The sequence below is a fragment of the Oncorhynchus mykiss genome, chromosome 23 (genome assembly GCF_013265735.2).
Source record: "Oncorhynchus mykiss isolate Arlee chromosome 23, USDA_OmykA_1.1, whole genome shotgun sequence".
Classification (NCBI taxonomy): domain Eukaryota; kingdom Metazoa; phylum Chordata; class Actinopteri; order Salmoniformes; family Salmonidae; genus Oncorhynchus; species Oncorhynchus mykiss.
In genome coordinates, this window is record NC_048587.1 from 51,310,812 (window position 1) to 51,326,313 (window position 15,502).

Below are 15,502 nucleotides of genomic sequence, written 5' to 3' on the forward strand. Positions count from 1 at the left end.
CCCTGGGGTGGGCAGCAATACACTCCATCTTTGTTTTCACTGACATTACCTTATTATTAACTTCCTGGCAAGGTCTCCCATTTTCTGGATGAGATAGAGAGACAACCGCAGAATAGGGAGCATGCGGAGAAACAACGGAGGTCAGTACCATGGTGTGTTGTGCCCGTGGTGGCTTCCTTGGAATTCATCACCAAAACATTGTATTGACCTGATTCCCCTGGGGGGAACAGCCTCATTCTTTAGACATAAAGAGGACTTGCAGTGTCATGGTATTATACAATAGTGCCTTTGGAAAGTATTCAGACCCCTTGACTTTTTCCTCAATTTGTTATTTAACTAGGCAAATCAGTTAAGAACAAATTCTAATATTCAATGACTGCCAAGGAACAGTGGGTTAACTGTTTAGGGGTAGAACGACAGATTTGTACCTTGTCAGCTCAGAGACGCAAACTTACAACCTTTTGGTTACTAGTCCAACTAGTAACCAAAGGCTACCCTGCCGCACCATCTCCACAATTATGTATCAGCCTTATTCTAAAATTGATTAAATAAATAAAAAAATCCTCAGCAATCTACACACAATACCCCATAATTGCAAAGCGAAAACTGGTATTTAGATTTTTTTGCAAATGTATTAAATATAAAAACAGAAATACCTTATTTACATAAGTATTCAGACCCTTTGCTATAAGACTCGAAATTGAGCTCAGTTGCATCCTGTTTCCATTGATCATCCTTGATATATTTCTACAACCTGATTGGAGTCCACTTTCAACAAAGTACTGAGCCAAAAGGTCTGATTAGTTATTTAAATGTGATATTTCATTTGTTTTCTTCATTTTAATAAATGAGTAAAGATTTCTAAAATCCTGTTTTTGCTTTGTCATTATGTGGTATTGTATGTGGATTGACTAAGTGGGAAAAACAATTTAAACAATTTTAGAATAAGGCTGTAACCTAACACAATGTCGAAAATGTCAAGGGGTCTGAATACTTTCCGAAGGCACTATTCGTCTCTCTCTTTCTCACTCTCTCTCTCTCTCTCTCTCTCTCTCTCTCTCTCTCTCTCTCTCTCTTTTTTTCTCTGTGTGTGTGGGTATCTCTCTCTCTCTCCACACACACACAGTCCTGTACAACTAAACTTGTGGGGACACAAAATTCGGTCACATTCAAAATCGTATTTTCCCTAACCCTAAACCTTATTCTAACCCTAACACAAATTCTAACCTTAACCCTAAACCCCTAGAAATATTATTTGACCAAGTGGGGACCAACAAAATGTCCCCCGATGGTCAAATTTGTGTTTGTTTACTATTCTTCTGGTCCCCACAAGCATAGTTACACACACACACACACACACACACACACACACACACACACACACACACACACACCTATAGAAACACACACATCCCTTCCATATTCATGAGTCTCAGACTGTCCACCATATGTTGATTCAACAATGTTGTCTTGGCCACCATTCTCCTCAGGATAAACGTGCAAATCCCATTCTTAGTACAGTGAACATGTCCAAATGGTGTTTGAATATTCACTTGTCAAAATTAATCAAGCTCTACATTGACAGCCTCAGCACATGTCTGTCTCTGTTTGTTTCCCATGACAAGATGCACTTTAGCTTACTCTCTGAAATCTTGCTGGTAGCAAGGACTTTGTAAGGGTAGATCATGTGTTGGCTTATGGAGGACAATACCCATAAATTGTACAGACGCACATAGCTATTCAACCTATTACTGTAACCTAGCAGCAAACATGAGTTTAATTGATGTCTTGACTAGGCCTAGATCTACAGTATCAACGAACATTGCAATTATTTATTCATCAACAAGGCACATATTTGTTTCGTTAAGAACGGGGACTTTACCTCTACGCATGTTGGTCATGGGCTGTTCTCCATCGTTTGGTAGACAGTTCTCCATCACTTGCTAATCTGTTCTCCATCGCTTGATGCTTTATTGGGCTCTGCCGCGTGGTGGCAACCTGCTAACGTTGCCATACACGCGCATGTAGGACGCAGACCGACAGTCAGTCCTGGATTCTCACAGGGAACAGTGGACGCTGCCTTTAAAGCGTAAGACCGGGCTCCTCCGCTGTGGATGATAGCGTGGTTATTTTAAGTTTTTCTCCCACTCCCCTTCTCCCTATACTTCCCGCGTAATTTACCACTACCACTGAGTGAATAGATGAATTTATACCAAAGGAATTGCCGGACCTGACGTGGGAATAGGCTTTGGAAACTTTGGCTTCTCATGAGGGGAGTATCGCGGATGTTGCTCGAGCACGTAACAGGGAGCTAACCGGTTCTCTCTCGCGCTCTCCCATATTCAAAACGACCAGAGAGAATCAGACTCACCATCAACAAAGGATAAACTTCATTAACTTTTTTGGAAAGGGGAAAACTATTGCAGATTAAATTGTTGCCTTTGCTTATATTGACATTGTATGTTTTAACTTGCTCCGATGCAGGTGCAGTGAGAATTTGAACTGCCTATGATTGAACTCTGCTCTGCAATCTGAAAAATATTTTTTCAAAGGAACACAGATAGGTTCAAGCTGTTTTCTTGCAATTCGTAATAGGTAGAAATAGGTTTGCCACCTTGCAATACAGACTGAAACCCACGACTGTCAGTGAGTGTATGCTACAATTTTGTTCAAACATAAAAAGCGGTGTATTTTTATCCACAGGGGAAACGTTTAAAATGAAAAATACGTTGCTGGATGACTGCGTTATTGCATAAGCCTACCGATAATTGCATTTTTGGGCTTATATATTTGTTGGCATTCTTTACGTCATATGTGTGACGGCAAAGCTTTAAATTGACCCGCTTCACGTATCGTTCCTTCTGAGCAGTTGGCGCTTGTTGGATAGCTTGTTCTCGCTCGAGCGCCCGGAGATTGCCCGGTTTCAGCGGCAACAGCGTTCACGGAGAGAGGACAGTAACAGCATCCACACCGGCACACAGAGAACTCTGGGAAGACTTGGTCAGCACCACAGCAGAGCAACATGTATCCAGTGTGCCTGACACACGCTGCGCATTTAGTCCGGCTGGGGACAATGGTTGGGGATTCGCCTGGATTGAGGTGGCGTGCCACATGGATTTTATTGTTTTCTCTGTTTATCCACTACACAACAGCTCAAGGTAAAATAATTCCGTTTGTGTAATACACCAGTGCAGGCTTTATGTCCCTTTATCATGCAGTGCTTTCGTGGAACAACGTTCATGAATGGTCCCCATGTCCTCATCTGTGGAGCTTGAAAGCGGTACTGTATAGCCTATTTCTATAAAGTCACAGTAAGGAATGATAAATATAATTATATACACTTCTTATGGTAACTTACGAGCAGTGGCTCTCTCTCTCTCTCTCTCTCTCTCTCTGTCTCTCTCTCTTCTCTCTCTATGTCATGACATGCATGTCTTGACATGCATGTCATGACAGTGCTTTTCTAATGCAGTAGAGTGCATTACCATGAGGACAAATTGGAGTAGTTGATATATGTCAGTGAACTCAACAGCTAATCGAACATGCATCTGTCATGATCAATCCATAACGCATTATAACGTATAACGTATTATAATTTACTTATCTGGCTGATGTCAGACTTGCTCTTACTTTACAAATAATGATACACTATGTTGTATTTGGCATCGGCAGTTGGAGTGACATGTTTTTAATTGATGTAATTTGAAATTAAGATTAATTATTTTCAACTGTTATTAAAAATAGTGTTAGGGTAAATATTATTCTGACGTTTGAACACTCGCTATGAATTTGTCATTAGAAGCCCAGCTGTGTGAACATACTCATTTAATTAATACATCCTAATGAATTAATCAGGCGGGGTCCCATCCAGATGAATGTTTGCATAGCAAACAACCAGCTGTAAATAAACAGATACAGCACATGCTGATATTCATAAAATACTGCTAGGGCAAAACATACTGAATGTGAAAAGAGACTGTGTGTGTGTGTGTCTGTCTGTGTGCATGCGTGTTTGTGACTGAATTATGTCGCCCTATCTTCTCACAGAGAGGCCTATAGCCACTTGTGGGACATTTTCACCCACTGGAGTTGATGTCCTCAAAGGGAAAGGTACCTTCCGTGTGAATTTAGTTACAGAAGCCATGTTGGTGGCTGGAGCAGAAATTATTCTTCATAGTTATTTAGCCTGGAACTGATCCCCAGAGGCGGTGGATATGAGTACCCACTGCCCAGCATTTTCATAAGGAGGTAAAGAGAGAAAGGGGGTAGGCTAATGTATAATAATTATGTAGCAGGTGTCCCCCTCCAGCACCCCTACCCTGCGCACATACACTGAGTGTACAAATCATTAGGAACACCTGCTCTTTCTAGGACATAGACTGACAAGGTGAAGCTATGATCCCTTATTGAGGTTACAAGGTTTTAAATCCACTTCTATCGGTGTAGATGAAGGGGAGGGGACAGGTTAAATAAGGATTTTTAAGCCTTGAGACAATTGAGTCATGATTATGTTATGTGTACCATTCAGAGGGTGAATGGGCAAGACGAAAATATTTAAATGTCCACCAGGATTATTTACATTGAACCCCCACCCCCTTTTTGTTTTTACACTGCTGCTACTCTCTGTTTATTATCTATGCATAGTCACTTTACACCTACCTACAGGTACAAATGACCTGGACTAACTGGTGCCCCTGCACATTGACTCGGTATCGGCATCCCCTGTATATAGCCCCGTTATTGTTATTTTATTGTGTTACTTGTTATTCTATACTTCAGTTTATTTAGTATATATTTCCGTAACTCTATTTCTTGAGCTGCATTGTTGGTTAAGGGCTTGTAAGTAAGCATTACACAGTCCACTTGTTTTATTCAGCGCATGTGACAAACACATTTTTATTTGACTTGACTATAAAAACGGCAACAATTCAGAGTTTGGGGGAAAAGACTGGAATTACAGTGCTGACAATACTCTCAATACTCAGGGGTTATTGTGAGCTTAACTATGTATGTGTGTCCATTCTCTCTTCAAGTGCCTTTGAACGGGTATGGCAGTAGGTGCCAGACACACTCGTTTGAGTGTGCCAAGAACTGCAATGCTGCTGGGTTTTTCACACTCAACAGTTTCCTTTGTTTATCAAGAATAGTACACCACCCAAAGGACATCCAGCCAACTTTAGACACCTTGTAGACTCTATGCCCTGACAAATTGAGGCTGTTCTGAGGGCAAAAGTGGGTGGAACTCAATATTAGGAAGGTGTTCCTAATGTTTTGTACACTCAGTGTACATTAATATTGTTACTGGAAATGTATTAAAACGGCCATGAAGGCTTTAAATTCCTTTAAAGTGTGCATTTAGAATGTTTTTTTTTCATACCTCTATACTGCACTATATAAAGTTTGAGCCAGATTACTGTTTGAATAGAACACGTGAGAGAGGTAGTTAAAGAGAGAGAGAGGGAGTATCCAGAAGCAGAGATAGTATCCTCTGGTTGAACCCCCCCATCCCTCCTTTCCTCCTCCTTCCTCTTCACCTCTTCCCTCACCCTCCCCTGCTTGTGTCTGCAGAAGCCAGTGGAGCAGTATGGTAAGGTAATTGGGATGCAGGTATTGCTGCTGCTATAGGGGATGAGCTGCGTTACCTCTGGAGATGTCGTCTAAGCCCTCAGCATCATTGTACCACTGTAAAATACAATGAAGAGGAGACTGGATTTGCAGTCCAAATGACACCATAAGTCCCTATATAGTGCACTACTTTTCACCAGCTCTTGTTAAAAGTAGTGCACTATAAATGGAATAGGGTGTCATTTGGGATTCACACTAGAATTAAACAAACAGGGATACTGAGATATTGCAAGTAGAGCTATATCCATCATTTTTGAGGGCAGATCCGCTCCCTCTGACATTTACTGAGAATTGATACTTTATGCATCATGGGATTAACAATCTTGACACTGTGACTTTTCACACTTTGTGTGTGTGTGAGAGAGAGAGAGAGAGAGAGAGAGAGAGAGAGAAAGAGAGTGTGTGTGTGTTCTGGGATTGTGTGTGTTTGTGTGCGTGTGAGAGGTAGTGGGAGAGAGAGAGAGAGAGAGAGAGAGTGTGTGTATGTGAATACTGTATGTAGAGGAAGATGGTGTGGCTATAGATGCCAGTGCTGTGCTCTGTCTATTCAGCTCTGGCAGCATTGCCTGCCCGGCCAAACTTTCATTATTGATTCAGGGGTCAAGACCCACCGGAATTAATTGGACACTCCTCATACTGTCTCTGAGTGCATCACTGCTAGTTGAGAGCACAGTGACCCGGGCCCTTTCCCTCCAATGATTAAAGGACATTAGGAGGCGAGCAGAGCAGAGCGACCTGACTCTGGACGGACAGCCCCGTCCGTTTTAATGTGTGTTTGTGTCCGCCGTCACCCACATTTTAATGATCAGTCTAAGTAAAATGGCCTTTCAACAGAGGCAGAGCAGAAGAGTATGCATTAGAGTGGACTGAAGTATACTAATGACCTGCATTAAAGATCTATAGAAAAGATGCACTAGAGGAGGTCCAGTACTCTGCATATCCACTGTCATGTCAAACATCAGTATGCAACATTGAAGAACACAATGAACTAGAGGGAGTATTCAGCAGTGAGCAATTAATGTTCTTCTATAATAATGAACTGGAGGGAGTATTCAGCAGTGAGTTCTTTATGTTCTTCTATAATAATGAACTAGAGGGAGTATTCAGCAGTGAGGTCTTTATGTTCTTCTATAATAATGAACTAGTGTGTAGCTACAAGCTGGTCTGCATGTGTTCTTTACACTGTTTATGTCATGGAGACACAAGTGAGTGAGGGAGGGTTATTATGGTTTCGCTAGCTCGTGAAAGCTACACTACGGAATCGACGTTGACGGTTTGTCTAAACATTGTTCTTTCCTGCCAATCATTGGCTGTTGGATTTGTGTTCAGAGGAAAGGACCCGTGGAGCGAGCTGAAAGCCCCGTATGGCATGCTACCTTACTTCGCATAAGCATAGCTATGATAAATTACCTAAATAAACCAGGGTGACAAAGCACACCCCAGCCTGGCTCGCCACATATATTATGCCAGATCTGACATTTATAGCTACGGCATACTGTCTCTCACAGTTTCTCTCCATTTCTGATCCTTTCCTCATTTACTGGTCCTTGTAGACACAATGGGCTCTGGTCGCCTGCTGTTGAGGGCCATCTTTAACGAGGTTCTATTTTGGAATTCAGAGTAGCAGGGGAGGACTTTATTGGAATGTCATGTTTGGTGTCATGACATTGGCCTGGGGGTAGGTTTATGACAGTCATAAATACCTCTTCCCCCCTTTTTTCTCTCTCTACCTTACTGATGTGAAATTTAAAAAACCCCTTGGTAAACATAGAGATTCTGGGAACATCAGAAGGTGGGGGAAATTAACTATATTCGGGTAATCCGTCCAATTGAACATATGCGGTGGTACTTAATGAATATGATGTCAGTTCGGTTGTCACCTGAGACACTCTCATCAATGATAAGATGACATAAACTCTACAGTGGAAAGTCTGCACATTGTAGTTATCGATTCACATGGAATTGTTGTTCAATTTAAATGTTTGAATATAAAATTATTGGTGAAGAGATGAAATGTAATTTTAGCTTCCAAATGAGACATTTGGGTTTTCATAAGATTGGCCCGCCCCTGTGAAGGGGCATGGGTTATAAACCTTTCAAACACGCCCTCCTCTCCCTTCCTATATAAAGCCTTGACGACAATATAACCTCCTTTTCCGAGGATGTGAGGACGACAGTCCAATGTCAGAATGGTTCAGATAATAACTACAGAACGAAGCCAACATCAGCGTGAGCTTTGGTTGCGAATGGTATGAACTTTGATCTCTTATTCACTACAGAAGTGATACAGTACCTCCTAGCCATTTAGTTAGCAACAGCAGCTGCAAACGAGGGAAGGAACAGACAGAGTATCCCGTCTATCACACAACAACGTTACTACAACATTTCCAATTGACCACCAGAGACATTCTTCAAAGGACAAAGGACTCGGTTTGGCAACACGGCCTTCCATCTACCACCAACCTACCGAAGCGCAGCTCAGAGTAAATATTTATTGCATTTTCCATTTCCAAATGGGCGGTAATTTAGAATGCATAAAATACTGTATTTACGATTGCGCAGCTTCTCCCTTTGTCTCTCAGTCTTCCGTCCTGCACGGAATGCTGGGGATGTTTAGAATGGGGGTCATTTTTAGATCGCCATGACTGACAATTTGGATGCTATCCTTGACCCTTGACACTTGAAAGTTGAAGTTTGATTTAGTTTGGTCTAAGTATGTGAGCATTGAATGGTAAGCATGGCTAGCTAAGCCTCATGACATATTTCTTATGCTCTCTCTCTCCAAATGCAATTCCATCAAAGAAGGCCACTTTCTGATTGTACAGTGCCTTGCAAAAGTGTTCATCTCTTTGGTGTTTTTCCTATTTTGTTACATTACAACCTGTAATTGAAATAGATTTTTATTTGGATTTCATGTAATGGACATACACAAAATATTCCAAATTGGTGAAGTGAAATGAAAAAAACAACATATTTAAAAATGAAATGGAGAAAAAAAAAAACGGAAATGTGGTGTGTGCATACAGTGGGGAGAACAGGTATTTGATACACTGCCGATTTTGCAGGTTTTCCTACTTACAAAGCATGTAGAGGTCTGTAATTTTTATCATAGGTACACTTCAACTGTGAGAGACGGAATCTAAAACAAAAATCCAGAAAATCACATTGTATGATTTTTATGTAATTAATTTGCATTTTATTGAACATCCCACGGAGCACCATTTAAATCCATTATTAAAAAATTGAAAGAATATGGCACCACAACAAACCTGCCAAGAGAGGGCTGCCCAGCAAAATTCACAGACCAGGCAAGGATGGCATTGATCAGAGAGGCAACAAAGAGACCAAAGATAACCCTGAAGGACCTGCAAAGCTCCACTTTGGAGATTGGAGTATCTGTCCATAGGACCACTTTAAGCCGTACACTCCACAGAGCTTGCCTTCACGGAAGAGTGGCCATAAAAAGCCATTGCTTAAAGAAGAAAATAAGCAAACAAGTTTGGTGTTCACCAAAAGGCATGTGGGAGACACCCCAAACATATGAACAAGGTTCTCTGGTCAGATGAGACAAAAAATGTAGCTTTTTGGCCATCAAGGAAAAAGCTATGTCTGGCGCAAACCCAACACCTCGCATCACCCCAAAACATCCCCAAGAACACCATCCTGTGGGGATGTTTTTCTTCGGCAGGGACTGGTCAGAATTGAAGGAATGGTGGATGGCGCTAAATACAGGGAAATTCTTGAGGGAAACTTGTTTCAGTCTTCCAGAGATTTGAGACTGGGCAGGAGGTTCACCTTCCAGCAGGACAATGATCCTAAGCATACTGCTAAAGCAGCACTCGAGTGGTTTAAGGGGAAACATTTAAATGTCTTAGAATGGCCTAGTCAAATCCCAACCTCAATCCAATTGAGAATCTTTGGTATGACTTAAAGATTGCTGTACACCAGCGAAACCCATCCAACTTGAAGGAGCTGGAGCAGTTTTTCCTTGAAGAATGGGCAAAAATCCCAGTGGCTAGATGTGCCAAGTTTATAGAGACATACCCCAAGAGGCTTGCAGATGGATTTGCTGCAAAAGCTGGCTCTACAAAGTAATGACTTGGGGGGGGGGGGGGGGGGGGGGGGGGGGGGGGTGAATAGTTATGCACGCTCAAGTTTTCATTTTCTTTTAATCTTATTTCTTGTTTTTTCACAATAAAAAATATTGATATTTTTCAAAGTGGTAGGGATGTTGTGTAAATCAAATGATACACCCCCCCAAAAATCCATGTTAATTCAAGGTTGTAAGGCAACAACATTTGAAAAATGCCAAGGGGGTGAAAACTTTCGCAATCCACTGTATGAGGCAGCCAGAGACCTTGAGGAGACATCCAGTCAAGGATGGTTCTGCAAACTGCAGTTTGAAAAACATTTAGATAGGGAACATTTTCCTCATTTTGTTGATTTTTGTTGTTCTGTTTCAAAGCCTTGTGGGCTTTGGTGTGATCACAAGCGTCCTTGTTCTGCTGATATGAGATTGACTGTTGAGGAGTCAGCAAGAGAAGAAGTGAAAGGAGATGTAACTGGCACCAGCCAGCAGCAAGGTTGTTAAATATTCTAGGGAGCAGGTCAGCTTAACCTCCTGGTCATGTTCTACAGACTCTCTGTAACTCTCAAAGGAAATTGCCCAAGTTTTAGTCTAACACAAAAGCTCAGCCTTGGAAAAAACACACATGCTGAAGTAAAAAACAACCTTGATGCTCTGATGCTGTAAAAAAAACACATATCTAGTTTCATCTCTGTTTGCCTCATGGACATCCCTGGAGAACGTGGTCCCCTTTTTTCCTGCCTCTCCATCCCCATGGCCCTGCCTGCCCGCCCGCCACGCGGAGGGCTGTCTGTGGCCTAGAGCAGCGCCTCAGAGTATATATTTATGATCTATTTATATTTCTGATCCACACTGCCACACAGCATACACACTATAGTTAGTGATCCACACTGCTACACAGCATACACACTACAGTTAGTGATCCACACTGCCACACAGCAGACACACTACAGTTAGTGATCCACACTGCCACACAGCATACACACTACAGTTAGTGATCCACACTGCCACACAGCATACACACTACAGTTAGTGATCCACACTGCCACACAGCATACACACTACAGTTAGTGATCCACACTGCCACACAGCATACACACTACAGTTAGTGATCCACACTGCCACACAGCATACACACTACAGTTAGTGATCCACACTGCCACACAGCAGACACACTACAGTTAGTGATCCACACTGCCACACAGCATACACACTACAGTTAGTGATCCACACTGCCACACAGCATACACACTACAGTTAGTGATCCACACTGCCACACAGCAGACACACTACAGTTAGTGATCCACACTGCCACACAGCATACACACTACAGTTAGTGATCCACACTGCCACACAGCATACACACTACAGTTAGTGATCCACACTGCCACACAGCATACACACTACAGTTAGTGATCCACACTGCCACACAGCATACACACTACAGTTAGTGATCCACACTGCCACACAGCATACACACTACAGTTAGTGATCCACACAGCCACTACGCTATTCTGAGCACGTTTACCCACAATACTCACTATAACCAAGCATGGTGCGCTCATTATGATACACACACACATACACACACAGATTGATTTATATTGCAGAAAACCACACCACCTGCTGTCTCTTCCCCTGCTTCATTCTCTCTCTCTCTCTCTCTCTCAGTAGCACTCTCCAATTACAGGAAGCATAAAGGAGGAGTATATGGAATCATTACTGGAGAGGAAGTGCCTTATACTGTATTAAAGTGACTGCAGGGGCCTGTTGATCTTACTAGTGCTCTGAATCTTAATTCATCAGGATGACTAATAGAGTCCACAGAGAGAGAAACCTTCTCAGAAACTCACTGGTTGCATCCCAAATGACACCCTATTCCCTATACAGTGCACTACTTTTGACCAGTTTATTTATTTTAACTAGGCAAGTCAGTTAAGAACAAATTCTTATTTTCAATGACAGCCTAGGAACACTGCCTTGTTCATTGGCAGAACAACCTTGTCAGCTCGGGGGTTTGAACTTGCAACCTTCCGGTTACTAGCCCAATGCTCTAACCACTAGGCTACCCTGCCGCCCTGTGGCCTTATGCCCTATATAGAGAACACGTACACTGTTACCATACCCTTGCTATTAGTATTACATTGTGTAGTATGGAAAGAATGGCAGCCAGCCCCTATGGAGATTGGATATTCATTAATGTGAAGAATGACACGCAGCAGGTAGCCTAGTGTTTAGAGCTTTGGGCCAGTAACTGAAAGGTTGTTGGATCAAATCCATGAGCTGTCGTTCTGCCCCTGAACAAGGCAGTTAATCTGGTAGGCTTTCATTAAATAAGAATTTGTTCTGAACTGAATTGCCTAGTTAAATAATGGTAAAATGTGTATGGCTACTGCATCTGTTTGTGGAGCTTTTGACTGATTCAACAAAAGAGAGGTTTCTTTGGCCTTTTTTCACTCTGCCTCTTGGCTGTGTAGTTAGATCTCTCTCACTCTCTGTGTGTGTGTGTGTGTGTGTGTGTGTGTGTGTGTGTGTGTGTGTGTGTGTTTGCTTATAGGTTTATCAAGCATTAATCTACACAGAGATATTCTGCCAAAGCCAAGTCTAATTTTCTTACCTCCATTTACAGTGGCAAATAAAAGGCACAGCACACCATCATCAACAGCAAAAACTGATCCCAACTGTAAAGCATGTTGTAGGGAGCATCATAGTTTGGGGCTGCTTTACTGCCTCAGGGCCTGGAGAACTTGCTATCTTTGACTGAAAAATGAATTCCCAAGTTTATTAAGACATTTTGTAGGAGAATGTTAGGCTATCTGTCCGCCAATTGAAGCTCATCAGAAGTTTTGTGATGCAACAGGACAACGACCCCAAAAAACAGAAGTAAATCAACAACAGAATGGCTTCAACAGAAGAAAATATTAATTCAGGAGTGGCCCAGTCAGAGTCCTGACCTCAACCCGATTGAGATGCTGTGGCATGACCTCAAGAGAGCAGTTCTCACCAGACATCCCAAGAATATTGCTGAACTGAAACAGTTTTGTAAAGAGCAATGGTCCAAAATTCCATCTGACCTTTGTGCAGGTCTGATCCGCAACTACAGAAAACGTTTGGTTAAGGTTATTGCTGCCAAAGGAGGGTCAGTTGGTTATTAAATCCAAGAGTTCACATATTTGTTCCACCCTGCACTGTGAATGTTTACAAGGTGTGTTCAATAAAGACATGAAAACGTATAATTGTTTTTGTGTTATTAGTTTAAACAGACTGTGTTTGTCTATTGTTGTGACCTAGATGAAGATCAGATCAAATTTTATGACCAATTTATGCAGAAATCCAGGTATTTCCAAAGAGTTCACATACTTTTTCTTGCCACTGTATTATTCAGTCAGCAATTCTCTTCAAGTCTCATGTTATGTCGGATAATCCCTTATTCTCACCAAAAATGCCCCTCGTTAAGTGCTTGAGTAAATTGTTGTGTGATGCAGTACGCACATGTGCATGCACACACACACACACACACACACACACACACACACACACACACACACACACACACACACACACACACACACACTCTTCTCCAGTGAATATATATGGGGGTTCAAGGGCTCTGTCAATATTTTCTCCCCTTTCTCCAGTGAATAGTGTGGGTTCAAGGGCTCTGTCAATATTTTCTCCCTTTTCTCCAGTGAATAGTGTGAATAGGGTTCAAGGTCTCTGTCAATATTTGCTCCCTCTTTCCCAGTCAATAGTGTGGGTTCAAGTGCTCTGTCAATAAAGCATTTGGGCTATGGTGTGGTTAAAAACAGTCACCAGTGAGATATAGGGCCCTCACGTACTTGAGCTTGCCAAGTCATAGCCTCCCTGCTGACTGGGGTGGCAGCCAAGGTGCACACTCCACTCCGCAGAGAACTGTATATTGCCAGGGTGCCAGACAGGAAAATAACATGTTTCACAACATGGGTTAAGTGCTAGGACTGTGACGATACCAGTATGGTAATATTTTTTCCATGTCAAAAATGAAAACCCAAAGCAAATAAACCTGCTATCAGTTTTTTTTTTAAGTGCTCTGAATGACCACATACACTGGGGCAAAAAAAAGTATTTAGTCAGCCACCAATTGTGCAAGACAGACAAAATGAGGAAAAAAAATCCAGAAAATCACATTGTAGGATTTTTAATGAATTTATTTGCATATTATGGTGGAAAATAAGTATTTGGTCAATAACAAAAAATAATTGCTCCCACAGTTGATTTCATCAAACCAAGCTGCTTACCTATTTCAGATTCAGTCTTCCCAGCCTAGTGCAGGTCTACAATTTTGTTTCTGGTGTCCTTTGACAGCTCTTTGGTCTTGGCCATAGTGGAGTTTGGAATGTGACTTTTTGAGGTTGTGGACAGGTGTCTTTTATACTGATAACAAGTTCAAACAGGTGCCATTAATACAGGTAACGAGTGGAGAACAGAGGAGCCTCTTAAAGAAGAAGTTACAGGTCTGTGAGAGCCAGAAATCTTGCTTGTTTGTAGGTGACCAAATACTTATTTTCCACCATAATTTGCAAATAAATTCATTAAAAATCCTACAATGTCATTTTCTGGATTTTTTTCTCTCATTTTGTCTGTCATAGTTGAAGTGTACCTATGATGAAAATTACAGACGTCTCTCATCTTTTTAAGTGGGAGAACTTGCACAATTGGTGGCTGACCAAATACTTTTTTACCCCACTGTAATTATGTTTGTTTCCTAAAGAAGGTACAGTTGATCCGCTTCAAGTTTTGTTTCCTTGACGCGATACTAAGGAGTATTGAGATACTGATATCGTCCAAGCCCTACTAAGTCCACCTCAAACACTTTCTGAGCAAACACACTCACACACTAGGGATGTAACGGTTTACCAAACCCACGGTTTGGTACTAATTGTGGTTTTGGGGACACTTTTTCGTTTCAGTTACAGTACAGCATTTGAAGAAGAAAGTTTACATACACTTAGGTTGGAGTCATTAAAACTTGTTTTTCAACCACTCCACAAATGTCTTGTGAACAAACTATAGTTTTGGCAAGTCGGTTCCGGACATCTACTTTGTGCATGACACAAGTAATGTTTCCAACTATTGTTTACAGACAGATTAGTTCACTTATAATTCACTGTATCACAATTCCAGTGGGTCAGAATGTACATATACTATGTTGACTGTGCCTTTAAACAGCTTGGAAAATTCCAGAAAATTATGTCATGGCTTTAGAAGCTTCTGATAGGCTTATTGACATCATTTGAGTCAATTGGCGGTGTACCTGTGGATGTATTTGAAGGCCTACCTTCAAACTCAGTGCCTCTTTGCTTGACATCATTGGAAAATCAAAATAAATCAGCCAAGACATTAGGAAATAAATTGTAGACCTCCACAAGTCATCATTGGGAGCAATTTCCAAACCCCTGAAGGTACCACGTTCATCTGTACAAACAATAGTACGCAAGTATAAACACCATGGGACCACGCAGCCTTCAAACCGCTCAGGAAGGAAACGCGTTATTCTCTCTTAAAGATTAATGTACTTTGGTGCGAAAAGTGCAAATCAATCCCATAACAACAGCAAAGGACCTCGTGACAATGCTGGAGGAAATAGGTACAAAAGTATCTATATGCTTAGTAAAACCAGTCCAATATCAACATAACCTGAAAGGCCACTCAGCAAGAAAGAATGCACTGCTCCAAAACCGGCATAAAAAAGCCAGACTACGATTTGCAACTGCACATGGGGACAAAGATTGTACTTTTTGGAGAAATATC

General features: G+C 41.7%; 1 protein-coding gene across 1 annotated transcript in view; it reads left to right on the top strand.

Annotated features, from left to right (window-relative positions):
• Window positions 1-2,062: 2,062 nt before the first annotated feature.
• LOC110503029 (protein sidekick-2) overlaps window positions 2,063-15,502 on the top strand; it is a 396,532-nt gene continuing 383,092 nt past the window's right edge. The window contains exon 1 of the mRNA XM_036960765.1: window positions 2,063-3,158. Coding sequence (XP_036816660.1) covers window positions 3,023-3,158 — 136 coding nt within the window. The 5' untranslated portion in view covers window positions 2,063-3,022. The remainder of the gene's footprint in view (window positions 3,159-15,502) is intronic.